Below are 15,988 nucleotides of genomic sequence, written 5' to 3'. Positions count from 1 at the left end.
TTTTTTTTTTTTTTTTTTCCTCCTGTTGCAGGAGGTGACGTGACCTTAAATGAAACCAAATGTCAGGTCGCTAAATGCGCGCGGACAGGAATCCCGCTGGCCGCCTTCTCAGAAATGTGCGTTAGCCGGTTCCCCCGCAGCGAAACATGGCCGGGGATGCGTTTCTGAGAAGCCTTCGGGGTTTCTCAGCAAGCTGCCGCTGCAGATCTATATCTGACGGGGATAAATCCTCAAATCTATGCGTGCCAGGAAGGTCAAGGCGGCCGCGCAGAGCTATCGAACCACGTCGCCAGAGGCAGACGCGCAGGCCRGGCTCGTTCCTGGAGCGGCACTGCTAATTCCTTTGAAGCAGCGCGAGGGAGGAATCGAGTCCCTCGTGCTCCAAGATATATCAATAGGAAGCCATTTAGATCGGGCCACTTAGAGTGCAYGTAATACGAAAAGAGCCAGCCGGAGGAGTAATGCCTCCGGAGTTCATAGGGGTTGATTCGTGCAAGCTGGAGAGGCTGCAGCACTGCGGTCCCCGGGGAAAGCTGGGGAATAGGGAGCTACCTTTTATGGCAGAGCCTCAGATTTGGAGGAGGGTGGTTCGGGGGCTGCCGGGTGCAGGGCAGCGCTGCACGCTGCCCYGCCGGGCACCTCCTTGCGCTGCCACCGCTGTCTGGATGCTGGCGCTTCCCTCGCCACTTTCTCCATCCATGTGCCGAGCTCAGACGTCTGTGGGGAGGGAAGGAGGCACCCGCAAGGACAGCGGTAGCTGCATCTTAAAAACCTCAGTCCTTTCTTTTTTTGCTCCTTTCCTTATCAACTTGAGAAGCTGCTGGAGCAAGTACAAGGTCTCTTCTGGAGAAAGGCTCCTGACTCCTGACTCAGTCCCGCTGCTGATACATCTCTATGGCTTGACGCAGGGAAACCACATTAGCCTTTGCAGCTCGTGTGGTTAATCATCCYTGCCGAGTATTTTTGGAGCTTTGGACTTTGCAATAGTAATAGCCTATTAATCTTGCCACGTAGTGAGCACTTTTTTTGCCCAGCATAAGCTTGAAAATGAGCATTTCATAATGGGTGGGATGGACACGAATGGGAGCCTTGGTCATTCAGAGGTTGCTTTTTCCTAAGTGGTCTAACCCCACGTCTCTCTCTGGCCTTTCAGAATAGCCCCGGGAACGCCGCTGACGCTATGGAAGACCGCATCCGCTGGCGCAGTCTGTAGGATGGTAGCGCACAGCAAGGTGTCAGCAGATAACGCCGTTGCAGCAGACCCCAGATGTCTCCTTGACCCTCCGGCGCGGGAGCGGTCGCAGGCTCGCGCGTACCACGGTCCCGGGCGGCCCGGCGCGGCGCAGAGCAACACGCACTTCCGAACCTTCCGCTCGCAGGCCGACTTCGGCAGCATCACGCGGGCCAGCTCCCTGCTGGAGGCCTGCGGCTTCTACTGGGGGCCGCTCAGCGTCAGCGCTGCCCACGAGAAGCTCAAGTCGGAGCCCGAGGGCACCTTCCTCATCAGGGACAGCACGCAGAAGAACTGCTTCTTCGCCATCAGTGTTAAGACCGCAACCGGGCCCACCAGCATCCGGATCAACTTTCAGACCGGGCGTTTCAGCCTGGATGGCAGCAAGGAGAGTTTCGACTGTCTTTTCAAGCTGCTGGAACATTACATAAGCTCCCCCAGGAAGGTCCTGGTTACCCCCCTGCGCAAAGTCCGCGTGCAGCCCTTGCAGGAGCTCTGTCGGAAGAGCATCGTGAAGACTTTCGGAAGGGAAAACTTGGGCCGGATCCCCCTCAATCCCGTTCTAAAGGACTACCTGAAATCCTTCCCCTTTCAGATATAAATGCAGCATTAACTGTACAGGGGTGTGTGAGCACGAGATGTGTGAAGAAATCCAGCCTCCTGGGTTTTTAACCATGTTTGACAGTGAGCAAACTTATTTTTGTAGCAATTTACTGTATTTTGGGATGGAACTTGAACACTTGACTCTTTATGTTTACAAAAACTGTTTGCACAAACCTGGGGTTTTAAAGCCCTGGCATCATCTTTCTGCTAAGCAGAATATTTTATTATTTTATAATATTTTTAATGACAGCATAATAAATTTTATTGTGAAAGTTTTTAAAGAAAAGCCTCAGCTCCTTTTGAGTTTTATGGGCTCTGATCACRGTAAAAAAAAATCTGCTAAGGGAATGTAAAAGGGCAGGCAACAGATCTTGATATGTCCGGCACCTCGGGCTACTGAGATGGCCTCTTGTTTTGGTGCTCGTTTTGCAGGTAGATGCCTCGGATAAGCTTAAAACAAAGATGCGAAGGAGTAGGACTCGGGGTGAATCTGCCTCCAGCTCACTGGGAGCAGGAACAGCCTGTTAAGACAAGGGCAGAGCCTAAGTTTGAGAGAGTGAATCAAACCCTTAGCTGAGCTCATTGCGCTTGTCGTTATTAAAAGCGACAAAAGGTGCAAAGCAAGAAGAGGTTGCTCTGTGTGACATAACCAAACCACATGAACGTCAGTGAGGAGAAACTAAGAACTGTCCAGAAATGCCATTCACACACTTTCAAAGGAAATGAACAGTCTATCATTGTGATGCCTTAGGGGAAGGGAGGTTATTTCTTTTTAAATCAACACCACAAAAAAGTAAAAGTGAACAGATCTTCAGACTTTTTTTTTTTAAAGTGGTTCTAGTTTTAAACTGCAGGTGACTTAGAAAAACACAGCTTTTTTTCTTTTTCTTTCCTCCTTTAAAGGATTTGTGACTTATGTTCTCTGGCTCCCGTTATTGAACACTAATAGAGTGCAGCTTTTATTTGAGGGCTGAACTGCATTCAGAGATAACTGTAATACTCCCCCCACCAGCCTCTCGTATTTCTTGCAGGAAAGCAGCAAGTTCCCCTTGGTTTCTGTCTGCTTCTAAAATGCAAGATCAATGGCCTATAGAGCTGTAAATGTGAATGAGTGAGCCTCCACATTTGGCAAAATATCACCTGAATTCGATAAAATGTGATTTCTGCCCCTGCCCAGCATTTACTGAAATTCATGAAAAATAGGCTTAGAAATGAACTGAGCCAAATTGCTTCAGAGAAGACTCAGAATCTCTTGCAGAAAGGTGATCTCTCGGCACAGATCTGCTGCTTGCAGTGCCTGCAGGCGGTAAATCTGCAGAGCTCGGAGGTTAACAGGTCTCTGTCTGTACTGTAATTCACATTCCTTTTAAAACTAATGCCACCTTTAGGAAATTGAGCACTCCTGAGGCAGTGTTCCCTACTGAACACTTTGCATAATATAAGCTACTCTTTAAAAATAAACCCACAAGCCCGCAGCTTTTCTATCATAGACACTTCTCCAGCATAAGCAGGGTCCTGCTCAGACATGACTAAAGATTACTCACAGTGCATTGGACACTGTGAAAAACACAAAGCCAGAGCCCAGGTGGGCAGTATTACACACTCCTTTCTCTCCATGCAGCTTTTCTTGAATCTGTCCTGCCAAGCAGCCTCCCAGCCCTTGTGAGACCATCAGGCAGCATTTCTGTTCAGTTCCAGAGCTGGAATCAGGTACCAAGGCTGTTTTCCCACAGCTGCAGTAAAAAAACAATATAAATGGGGGAAGCAGCGACTGTTTTGCTACACAGCAGACAGGACAACAGAGGAAGGCAACAGCCTGAAGGTGAACAGAGCTTTCAGAAGTTAAGCTGAGGAAGGGCAGCCTTTGTAGGGYGCAGGCTGCCAAACTGGTTTGCAGAGCAGGGCTCCCTGTGCCTTCCCCCTCCTCTTTTCCCAGACCTGTAAGCAGTAACTATTAACCCTTYGGGCCCCCAGGGAAAGACCTCAAGGACCAGGAAGGCCCATGTGGCAGCGTTAGTGGTGGAGCAAAAGGAGAGCTGAGCATCTGGTGACAGGCAGGAAACAGAAATCACATCCACCCGGCCCTCCGCCAGCCTCACAGAAGCAAAGTGCCCTCCTGGCTCCCTGTCTCTTTTCACYGCTTTACAGCAAGTTTAGCAGGAATGATCCATATCCTCCCAAGCAAAGGGCCCACGTTCCTTAAAAGACACGAGTATTTTGCTCTTAATAGGGAGTGAAGACCCGAGGTRGCAGGGAATAGATAAAAGTAAAGCTATAATAGATACATAATAGATATAATAGATAAAAGTAAAGCTTCTAGGACAAACAGGGCAGGCAATAAAARGCCACAATAAAAAAAGAAAAAAGGAGTCACAACTGGCTTGTCTTTATGTATCTTTTCACGGGTCTTGCTCTGCTTTCACGCTCGCCTGCCTGCCCACCTGCCCTCGCTCCCTCTCGGGGTGTTTTCAAACGCACCCCACGGTGCCCGACGTTCTTTGCAGCGCGTGGCTGCTCCCAAGCAGCTCTCCCGGAATCCCTCCCTCGCTCCTACAGTGGCCGGGGCATGGAGGGAATTCCCTGTATCCTCCACCTAYGCGGAAGAGCCGGTGATTTCAGCCCTCTGCTGGCAGGGGCAGTGGGTGCCAGTGCCCCCCGGCTCCAACGCAGCCTCTCCCCGCTGCGGCCGGAACGCRAAGGAAACGGCCAGTCTGCTAAAGACCACGGCAGGATTCGAGTGATCGGGCACAGACCAAAATGACATTTTCCAAGGAGGCTGCACTAGCCTTTTAAACAGGCAGTTTAAAAATAATTCCCTGTGCAGAAGGTGCTCGAGCAGCCRGGAGGCTCTGTGGAAGGGGTCGGGCGGTCGCGCGCAAAGCCACCAGCACAGCATTCCCAGGAATCCCAAGGTGACCRAGGCCAAGGCTTCCTCGCTTTTTCAGAAATGAGCCAGACTTGTGCTTTCAGAGCATTTACAGAAGAGGCTGCAGCTGTGAGACACTCACAAATAGAGCTAATATAACTGCAGGTGTCCATCAAACTGTGTTAATGTAGCTGTGAAGGGTTATTGTACGCTCAGGAGGAGCCCCTTCAATGAGGCACACAACCCCACGCACGGCAGAGCTGTGGTCACACTAATCCTGTTATGGTTGAAGTCATTTACAAGAAGTGAGGCTCCAGCTGCAGTCAGCACCGATGCTATTTTCAACAGCCAAGAAGAAAGTGTCCCCGAGGGCAACATACCAGCTGTATCTAGATATCAATCCTCCTCACCCAGCTTGTCCTTCATCCTCTCCTGAGCAATTCATTCACCTCCCAGGGGCTCATTTCAGATGCAATGTCACCCTTTTGTGCTGGGCTCTCACTCAGTCCCTCGCCCTCCCATTCACSGGGCTGTCATCCATCAAGCCGGGCACTCACTCACACTCAGAGACGAGCAGCTCCATCGTGACACCACGTTGCCTTCARTGCAATCAAAATGCAAAGCGACAGCACATGCAGCAGCTTCCAGGGTACTGTGGATTGCACAGGAGCCCCTTCCAGGTCTTCTCACTGTCAYTTCATTGTGTCCTACCCACATGTTCTCATTGCATATAACTTCTTCCTCAACAGCTGTKTCCCAGCTTGTGAGCTGTATTTGCTTCACCTGGCTTCAATTTCCTCTTGCTGTCACCATGGAAGAGAGAGGAAAACAGGCTCGCAGAGAGCATAAAGGAAAGGACCAGCCCCTCCTGCCCATTCCAACAAGCACACGGTGTTCAAGCATGGCAAAGCAGCAAACACCAAGGAGTCGGAATAAAAAAACCTGCCTGACCRCATGAATGAGCTACCCACGTGCCAGAAGGATTTGCCCTCTGACCAGACCTCAGGAACATGTTTTGGACTTGGCTATTGAGGAGGGAATAGTAGAGATGATGTTTGTGCATTGCAAAATAAATAGCCAACAGGCTTCAGCTCTGAGCAAAGCAGCACGAGGAAGGAATAGCAGCCAGCGTAAAACAAATGATTAACAATGCAACAGGGCGTGCGGCTTGGTTTGCTCAGCCTGCTTCATTCTACTTATCTTGATAACGATAACAAGGAAAAGTAGCATCACCTCTCTTTTGTCATTTTAATCTCAAATAGAGATTTGTTTTGTAGCTCGCAGCCATGCAGAAATGTGGAGTCTCCAGACATTGTGCACTAAGAGCTCTGCATCCTTCCATGAGCCTCTCCTGCCTTATTCTCTCGCTCAGAAAGGTTCCCCTTCCTTAGCAGAGAGGCTTTTCTCTTTTGGTTCCCTAACTGGAAAAAGATTTATGAAGATTTSTTCAGATCTTATTCTGAATAAAACCCACCAGCTACTGTGCCACGCTCGTGGGCATGCAGGTTCCCTCCAAACTGGTCTGTGCAGATAAACCAAACCTCTGACTGAGTGGTTAAAAAAAAAAAAGAGAGAGAGAGAATGTTCTTTATGCCACTATTATATTTGTAGGCAGAGGCTTTTAACACGCCAATCTATTGCCACTTACCATGTCTTTCACAGAAATATTCCACAGTTTGCATTACAGGTATGTCCAAAATATCTGTCAATAGCTTGAATGATGTAGGGCAAAGAAAGATACGCCTTTCTCCCAGGATAAGCCATTCTTTTTAAGCCTATTTTGGCTAATTCTATTAATACCCTTAATAACTATAAATGATTCTTTATTCTGAATGTGCTCAGATTTCAGTGCAATATTGCACGGCCACCAGTGTATCCTACCTGAGCAGACACTCTCAGCTAGACACATCTGTGCTCACAGTATTGAGCTGTTACTCTTCTGAAGCCCTTTTATATACATTATTTTACAACACCTTATATTTATATTGTTTTACAGCACCTTTGCTGTAAGGTCGAGGAGAAATCCACACATTTATCCAGTTGGACTTTATAAAGACTGCAGCATTTTCAGCTCACCAAGATCTTTTTGCAGCGCAGAAGTTATTCCTGCACAGCACACAATTGTTCCTGCTGTGTAAACGAACTGCAGCAAAGCCAGTTAGGAGCAATTAAACTTTAGCAGAGTTTCATACAGACATCCAAGGTCAATTGAAAGACCTCAAGCAACGATGAATTTACAGTTTCTCCCTGTGCTGCTCCACCAGTTCCAGCAATCCCTTGCCATTACAAGGCAACTTGTTTTTTCCAATCGTGAACATGTCAGGCCACTCACAGGCCTCCTTCCATGTGGGATTACAATACTAGGGTGATTTGACTGCCAGTGCACTGTCTCATCGACTAAAACATGCTTCTGAAGAACGCAGYGGTAAAAACATGGCAGAAGATTAAAGACTTCTTGGAGCAGGATGCTATGAGTTGGTTGTAGCAGCACTGAGAAGCAGAGAAGTCTCAACTTAAAGTGAAATTAAAGACCAAATCATAGCAAATGTTCAAAAAGCGGCTGTCTACCCGCTAAGGAACACAGTGCAAGCATTGAGGTTCTGCCTCTYGCCCTCTGCTCACAAGTAAGAGCTGTTGGGAGCAGAGCTCGCTGCGGCAGCACCACGGGGAGCGGAGGGAGGAAAGGCCCCAAGGCAGATCATGGAGAGCTGCTGCTTCTTACCTGAGGTGCTAGAGCTGGGCACAACTCCGGCTCATTTTGGAAAGGCGAGCGAGTGGCCATTGAGGACACACTGAGGTTGGCAACACGAGAGGGMGGGAAGCCTTGGCCATCACTCTAGAAAGAGAGGATTTTGAGGTCTTTATAAATCCAGTGCCTTGCTCTTTCGGGCAGCCCAAGTGCAGATAAAAAGARGCAGCAAGCACTGGCTAAAATGAGACATGTGGGTCACACAGATAAAGGCCCAGAGAGCTGCACCTGTCTGGAAATGTAACTTTAGCCTTTACTAAGATGCTGTCACATTTCTTGGAATTTCTGTGCTCTATTTTAGTTGCCAGGGGGGTTCATAATTGGACATCTTGGCTCTAGTAAAGAGGCAAAAAGCACCAAATTGGCCCTTCCTTTTTCCACCGCTAACTATCCTCCTGCTCTAACGAGGACGAGGGGTAGCAGAAAAGGGTCAGTGGCTTCAATTGTCAAGACACTAATATGCACACAGCTGAGCATGGCAACAATGGGAAAGAATGAACTTTAGTAATGACTGAGAAAAATATGAAGGATAATTTCCAAGTTTTCAGAGCAGAGAGAGTGCTAAAGGGTGACTTTACAGTGATGGGATATTTAGATCCCTTGAGGGGRAAGCACCTTCTGGTAGCTATAAAACAATCCTCTGGTTTGGGTGCAGTGAAATTGATGAAACCAATTTCCATGGGACATTAGCTTTTCTGTAGCTAATATTTTAAAGAAAAAAAAGTACCRTTTTTAAATTAAATCTAAGGGCTATGGTTGCATCATGAAGATTTCTGACTTGATAGAGCCCCCGCTCACTCACAGCTGGAGGCTGATGTGAAACCTTATCTGCGCTGTTCAGTTCTGATATGGGAGTGGATAGTAGAGGCTGGTCTCTGCTGTGTCCRTCACCCTGAGACTCGCACCAGCAGTGGGACAACGTCACCAAACAGCATTCTCCAGCCCCACTTCCCTAGGGCAGCAGGAAGCGGGACTGGGCTCTGGGCTGAACTTCCAGGCAGAGACAGGGATCTGAAGCGCGTCGTGTTCCCAGGGGACTGAAAACAGAAGTGAACATAAAACATTCACACAGTAAAGTTACCCCATAGCCTGGCCCAGGGCTTACTTGTTTGGCAACGTGTGATGAAACAGTCTTGTTTGGTTATTTCTCGACCTACAATAAAGCCATCAGTGCTCAGGCAGCTTTCAGCGTGACCTGCAGATGGTACCTACAGACCCTCAACACCAAGGCAGGATCTGTATGTCTCTAAAGTTATCACTAGGATGAATTTGGGCAATATATATGCCCCACAGGGAGCAAGGCCACTAGCTGCTGTCATAGGTCACTCCAGATGAGAACCAAGGGATCCCTCGTGCTGGGCCCTTCTGGCAAATACTCCATGTACACAAGCTCTTAGAGAAGCAGTTTCAACAAATGCTTCACGTTTTTGGTTTTCTGTTCCCTTTAGATTCTCACTGACCCTCACAGGCTGGGTTATTCATATARGCTACTTCAGGCATCTGACCTAGATGCAAATCACAGGTTTCTGGAGAAGTATCCACATCASTCCATGGCTCTTCTGGAGTCCTGGTGAGGCCAGCTATCCTAAGCAAAACAAAGARGCACAAAAACTTCATGACCATGACACAGCAATTGTCACCTGATTAAAACAAGCCAGGGTTTCATACCTCACATCCTTGCACCAAGGGACAGGAATTTSCCTCTTCAATCACAGGGGTCTCTTCTATCCAGTCTCGCACAGCTACAGAAGAACTATGTGATTATGGAAAATCTGCCACTGTCCTGTGACCAAATGCAGCCTCCGTGAGGTCCTGTCTTGGGCAAGTGCATGCATTTTTTTCTCGGAAAACCAAGAAGATGGGAGAAACAGGAAGACTTCTGATTTGGGGAAAGAGGAGGAAGTCCTTGCATGCCTGGATGACTTGATAGCTGGCAGCCACTTGAAGCTGTCCCAGAGCAGGTAGTTAATGTCCATCTGCTGCTYTCACTCCTCAGCTCTAATGCATCAGCTCAGCATAAAAACCAGATCAAGCCCTCCATGGAGCAGMCAGCTCAAGCAGCAGGAGGGGCACAGTTTGGAGGACGTACAGCTCAATGCTATGTGGCACCACTGGCACCACCTGGTACATAATGCTATGTGGAATAGAGCGGGGGGACCCTGTGCCACTCTGGCCTTGACGTTTATGAAACACAAGCTACGTGCACTTTGGTCAGAGAGATTTTCTCTGGAGTTTAAAATCAAATAGAGGAGGTCAGGTTTTGGTTTAGAAGGAGAGAAAGAGGGTGAAAGGGCAGGAGAATTACAGAATCAGCAAGTCAGGAAAGGTTAGCAGCAAAAGTACCTGGGAGAGGAAAAGAAAATGGGAATGAACGAACAGAAATCCAGCCTGCTGACATGAAGCTTAAGGCTATGTCCCAAGAATTGAGGCCCGATTTATACATTTTATATGTAATTTGTAAAAAAACAGCCTGAAAGCTTTGAACATTAATTTCTCAAACCAAAAAAAGCAGCAACAAAATCCCACATATATATCCCCTAGTTCTACTGAGAGCATAAATGTGTTGTAAATAGTATGAATGCCTCATTAGACAATTTCTGAGCACAAAGGCCCAGAACCACCTATGTCAGGTTGAATATACTTTCCCTAGCAGCACTGAAGCCCTGTTGACCTTAATGAACCTTAGCCCATCATGTTCCATGTGCAGATGTTGACGTATGCCCACCATGCATCTCAGGGCTGTGCCTTCCCATGATGACAGCAACTCCACAGGCTGCTTTAAACGTTCCTGACACCACTAAGAGCACTGCGTGCAGCAGCTGGAGCTCAGGCTACATCCTGCATTGTAGAAATGCTCTAACTAGCCCTCTGTAAGGAGCTAGCACCATCCACCACCGCCTCCTCCTCCAAAACACAGCACCACGCAGATGCACGTGCAGGAAGAGCCTTTAGCTCTTGAAACTAAAAGTACAAAGGCTTCGACATCAAGAAGTGATTGCTGGTTATTCCCTTGCAGCTCTAAGTTTCGTTTTACGTGCACTTTTTAGACAAAGGCACCTCATGAGGAAGAAACTGCCTATGTGAACCTGGCAATCTCTGTGGTTGTCTTTTTTTTATTATACTTGGGAAGCAATAAAGCTACAGTAAACTTTCTTCCTGATAAGTGTAATTTAGACACCGTATGCAAAATTATAATGCTGCTTGCCAAGGTGGATACAATGAAATATTCCATCACAAAATACTGCGRTTGCTTATGATTTCTAAATACACATTAACACACACACAGGATAAGAGTGCAGGTAAGTCTATGCCCATGCACTGGGTATTAAGAAATGACGCCACAGTCCAGGGCTGCCTTTCATAGCTGTCCCTATGATTTTTACSTTGCTTTCCTACGTATCTCATTTCCTTTGTAATTTCAGCATAGCTTTTAAGATTATAATTTAAAAATACAGTAGATTTCACGTCAGTCCAGCATGCTTTGGAAGTGGAAGCCCAGGCAGGTTTACGTAGTGACATTTCTACCAGGGCAAGACTCTCCACGCTGCTCTGCGCAGGCTTTGTCCTAGTGCTCATGCAATTCAACTGGAGGCAGAATTAAAGATCAGCAGAGGGTCAGCTGCAAGCAAACACTGAGTTTAACTAACAGCCTTTGGGATTTCTTACAAGGTCTCATTCAATTTTCCATGAATTCAACAGGAACTGAACTGAGCTCCAAAATAACCTCGAGAGATCATATTTGCTCTCTAACAGAAAATATCGTGTGAAATCTGGGAAGACAGAGCAAGAGGCTGGAAAGCACCATGGAAGGCTGAGAAATTTTGGAAGGAAGTGATGAGCTTCAAGAGAGGCGGAGAAAACGTAAGCCGGGCTTTGGAAGCCCTGCAGGAAGGATCAGCAGCTGCAAGGACGTACAGGTGCTTCTCTTCCCAGCTGTAACCGCTATGATGAAAACGAAGTCCTAAATGCAGCGCAACCAGACAGCTATTTTGGAGCCATTTACTTCAAAATTCTGCCACTTTCCAAAATCCAGAATAGTCCTGAAACTGCTCAGCTCCCACTGACAGCAGCAGAGGCCTGAGCTGTTACTGCGGACCAGGAGGAGCCAGTGAATTAACTGCCATACAAATTTTATTACTGCTGGTCCTAATTTTTTGAGCTTGAAATTACTGTAGGTCAGCTTTAACAACTTCCAGAACCTGAGCTGGAACAAGTGCATTCTCTTTTATTTGAGCTTCACCCACATTAAGCACACAATTCTGCAATTAAGCTAATGTGCTGATTGTAGAGAAAAAAAAGAGAGGTGGAAAAGCCACCTATTAAACACTTTCATATGATAACGCCTTTTAAATAACCAAGAGCAAACTATTTACGAACCTCCCCCAGTCTCAGTCATAAAATGTTCATGTAGTAGGGAGCTCATGAAGGCAGCCTGGCTTCACCCGCTATCAAATTTACAGAAATGGCTTAAATTTAAATACTGCCTGTTCAGCTAGGTGATCATTTTTACCTTTATGTGCAGGCAGCTCTGACCCAAGTGCAGCTCGTGATCTATTTGAATTAAATTCACAAATAATTAATCTATTTGAATTAAATTCACAAGGGAAAGATGAGAATTTTGGATGGTTTATGTTAGGAAAGCATGTTAGTCCTCTGAAAAAAAAAAAAAAGTTTCTTTCCTGAGAAGAGAACTTCTCTGAGCTGAGAGGAGGGTTTCACCAACCGTCTTCTTGGAAAAAAGAGAGCTGTTTGTTATTGCTTTTTAAAAATCTTTTGCATATCTCTTTTTCACTTAGCTRCATAACAAGAAGCACAACTTAACCAATATATCATCTTAGCTCAATGGGCACTGGCATCCACACAGCAGAAAAACAAATCCTTTCCATTTAATCCAAGTCCGTCCCGCTTCCCATGACTTCCTGTCGTCGGGAGCAGCACAGTTCCTAGGAAGAGTTGCACAATGCAAATACCCTGCTGCCTTGTGCTAACACAGTAACTGACCTTGTCGTGAAATAGCTGGCACAAACATTAGCTCCTCTTGGTGACTACTAAGCGCTCGAGTTGCAGRCAGCAGTGCTTGCTGCTTGCTCCAAGTCCTTGGTGCTGCTTTGAGGAGACCTTGTGCCTCAAGAGCCACGTGCTGCAGCTGGCCCTGTCCCACCCGGGACGCCCCACAAACTGCTCTGCACCTACGGAGTCTTTCTCACAGTCTCATTTCTCTCAGTTTGCCATTCAAATGCGACCCTCCAGGAAATTTTAAAGGCAGAGGCGGGGATACACTAAGATTACGGATGCAGGGAGAAGAACCAGGTTTGCACTGAGCTCCGTTTTTGCTTTACAAATCAGTTCAGGTTTTCTGCTCTGAATGATTCGGTATTAAGAGGTTTGAGGTGCTAATCAATAATCTGGATCTGGCCCAATTTTATTAATTTGACCAGGGAAATATCACCATATAAACAAGTTGGAGCTCAGACTTGCAAACATTAGTCCTGCCTTGGAATTATTCCAAGCCGTGACCTCTGGTTTGGCCACTTGCAAAGACGGAGCTGGTGACCTAGTGCAACAACAAACAAGGGAATTAAGCATCTGAAGACGCAGGTACCTAGAGGAGGAGGAAGAAGCACGAACAGTGTGTGACCCCAGGCAGGGAGCAGCTCAACCAGCAGGTTTCATCCGTCTTTGTCTTGCCCCACACCGGGGGTCACTCTCCGCACGGCTCCTGGGGCAGGACGGTGCAGAGCTCAGGGCCTCCATCTCCGCTGCGGGCAGCAAGGACCTGCATGTCCTCCTGTCCCAGGACCGAGTCTCTCTGCAAGGAAGTGCCCGAACCACCAGGGGAGCAAAGAAAGGATCTGCTTGGCACTTACAGGCGCTCCTCACGCTTGGTTGTGAAACATCATGAGGAGCAGACCAAGGAGACCACCCAGAAGCCTAAGACAACCACTGACAGTTTACAAAAGGGAGACTTTTTCAAGAATCAAATACTCCTACGACTCTGCTAACCTGTATTTGCAGTCTGCTGACCTGTTTTAGTGAAGTTAATAGAGTTTTGCTAYGGACCACAGAGGCAGCAAAATCAGGACAGTGCGTACACCAGGCTGACACACAGAAATTCTCCCTCCTAGGACTAGGCAAGAGCCTCGATTTCATCAGAAAGGCTTACTCACCAAATAATGACCCATCAAATAATGCCGCTTGGCCTGTTCTCATCAGATATGACTGTAAAGCGCATCAGTAGCTCTAACAGTAACAGAAACAGGATGCTGGTAGTTGACAGGAAGCTCAGGTGTTAAAAAGTATGAGAAATGAAAAACTGCTTCCTCGCCGAGTCCTGCATTTGCACACAGACAGAAAGTGTATGACCTAATTAAGAGAAAAAAGGCTGTAGATCAGGATATAAATCTTCTATTTGCCACCTCATCAAAGCTCAGTTTGAACTTGGTTGCTCTCGTGCCTTAGCAGCTTGCAGCTTGGCAGCTCCGTTCCGCTTTCTGGAGCCTGCTATGYGAAACGCTGAGTTTCCTTGCAGGATTTCGCTCTTTCCTTTGATTTATGCTATGAATTCCAAAGGCCATAGCTAGCAGCTAGAGTCATAGCTGGACCACGATTCTCGTATTTGATTATTAAATCTCCCGGGAAGATGATTTGCCTGGAAATAATACCGTTTGAATGAGTTTGTGATAGTGAGGGGTTTTCCTCCCCTCTTCTGCTCCTCAGTTTCGCAGAAGCCTCTTACTCACATAATTGTAAGCCTTTAACTGCCGGCTCCTATATCCCCTCCCTAACACACAAGGAGCTTCAGGTTTGGCAGGGCCATTTGGAGGRCTGCTCTGCAATATGTCAGACCTGTCAGACCTCGTGTGCTGAGGATAAAGCCCATGTTCTTGACATTTTCCCACAGAAATCCTTCACATATTTATGCCAATCAGCACAAAGATATTATTTCTGCTCCCTASCCAAGGGATATACCGAGAGACAACTCTAGTGAAATGACTTGAAGGGCTGTGGGTCCTGGAGAGCTGCTCCTCACAGCGGAGCAGCCTTTTCTACCCCACTGTCCCAGTGCAGTCTTGTGCATGGTTCCAGTGACATTATTTGCTGCACTGGGAGGAATTCCGGCCCCCTGACAGGCTACTGCCAGCTTTTGACCATGAAGGAACAGAAAAGCAGGGAGCAATTTGGGTATTACATTTTAGTGACCCTATAATTGGGTGTTACATCTTAGTAATCCTGTAATTCTAAGTTACTGGGCTGGATATTGACTCCACTCGCAATTCCAATGAAAAGGGGCTTTTCCCTAGAGAGGAACTGGACTTTGCAGAGAACTTTCTACAGAGGCAAAATAACAAAATCAGATCAGATCAGATCAGATCGGCTCCRTGGGCCGCTCAGCCCTGGTCGCGCTTCGTTCAGATGAGTTACACGGGACTTGCTTTAAAGCAATTAATTAATTAATTCCCACAGGGCAGGCCRTGATCCTCCTTCTGCCTGTGCTGGGTAATGTCTCCTTCTCCCTCCTAGAGTGCCACAAGGAGCACCGTGCCCTCAGCATCCTGGTCTGCCACATGCTCCGTGCTGCTGGTTTGATCTTTGAAACTGAACTCAGCAAGCAGATCAATGACAATCCTGAGAAGCAGATTCTTCTCCAGACTGTTTATGTAACCCCAAAACTTAAGGTTTAAAGGGACCCAAGGGACATAATCCAATTAGTCGTTCTCCAACAGCACAGCCAGTAAGTCAAAGGGAGCCCTCTTAGGACATGAGCCAAGCCCAGGAAGTCAAAYCAGTGCCAGGGAGTTTTGCAGTCCTGACAATGGAGATTTTCTCAGTAATTTTAGCTCTTTGCTGTGTAACTAAACCCTCTCCTGATATAGGAACAATGTGGSCCATGTCTTTTTTAACAGCTGCAAGTCACCAACACCTGAGACAATCCAACAACCTACCCCACAACTTGGCCTCTCTCTTTCCCCATCCCCTACTCCAGTGCTACGTAATCCCTCCTCATTCTTCATTGCGGCTCTAGAGCTCTTTGGTAGCCAAGTTTAGTTTTCTAATTAAAAAAAAAAAAAAAAAAAAACCCAAATTCAATCTTGTGCATTAGAGAGCTGACCTGGCTAGAAGAAGTATCCAACAGATGTCAGAACCAGTACAAAACTGGCAGCAGTAAATGACTGCCATAGGTTTATATTTTCCGCATTGTAGGACCACCAGTTATTCTGTTATTTATTTTAAGCTACATCCTGCTGTAATTAAGAAAGGTTCTTACGTATTACAGGAGCTTCTAGATATACCAATTCCTGTTTGTTTGACAAATGAGTTATGCAGAATGTCAATAAAGACAAACGCTTCCCATCTAGACCAGAGCAGCAGGAAGTCACTGAACGGCTGGCGCTAAGAACCTGCTCCTGAGTTTGGCAGGATGGAAAATCCTGCACTGCAAGCGTCTACCCAACGGCCGACAGAAATCATGCAGAGCCCATTAATAATGCGGCAGGTAGAGTCCAAAAATCAGGGATAGCACCTGAATTTGCTCATTTTG

At 47.0% G+C, this 15,988-nt stretch overlaps 1 protein-coding gene across 1 annotated transcript; it reads left to right on the top strand.

The window, feature by feature from the left end:
• The first annotated feature begins 1,044 nt into the window (after positions 1-1,044).
• Positions 1,045-2,073, top strand: SOCS1 (suppressor of cytokine signaling 1). The gene has a single exon (XM_026051958.1). The coding sequence runs from the start codon at positions 1,215-1,217 to the stop codon at positions 1,830-1,832; it is 618 nt and encodes a 205-aa protein (XP_025907743.1). The 5' UTR covers positions 1,045-1,214; the 3' UTR covers positions 1,833-2,073.
• Positions 2,074-15,988: the final 13,915 nt, after the last annotated feature.

The sequence above is a fragment of the Nothoprocta perdicaria genome, unplaced genomic scaffold, assembly GCF_003342845.1.
Source record: "Nothoprocta perdicaria isolate Ctin4 unplaced genomic scaffold, notPer1 scaffold_81, whole genome shotgun sequence".
NCBI lineage: Eukaryota > Metazoa > Chordata > Aves > Tinamiformes > Tinamidae > Nothoprocta > Nothoprocta perdicaria.
This window is presented reverse-complemented; position numbering and strand designations above follow the sequence as displayed.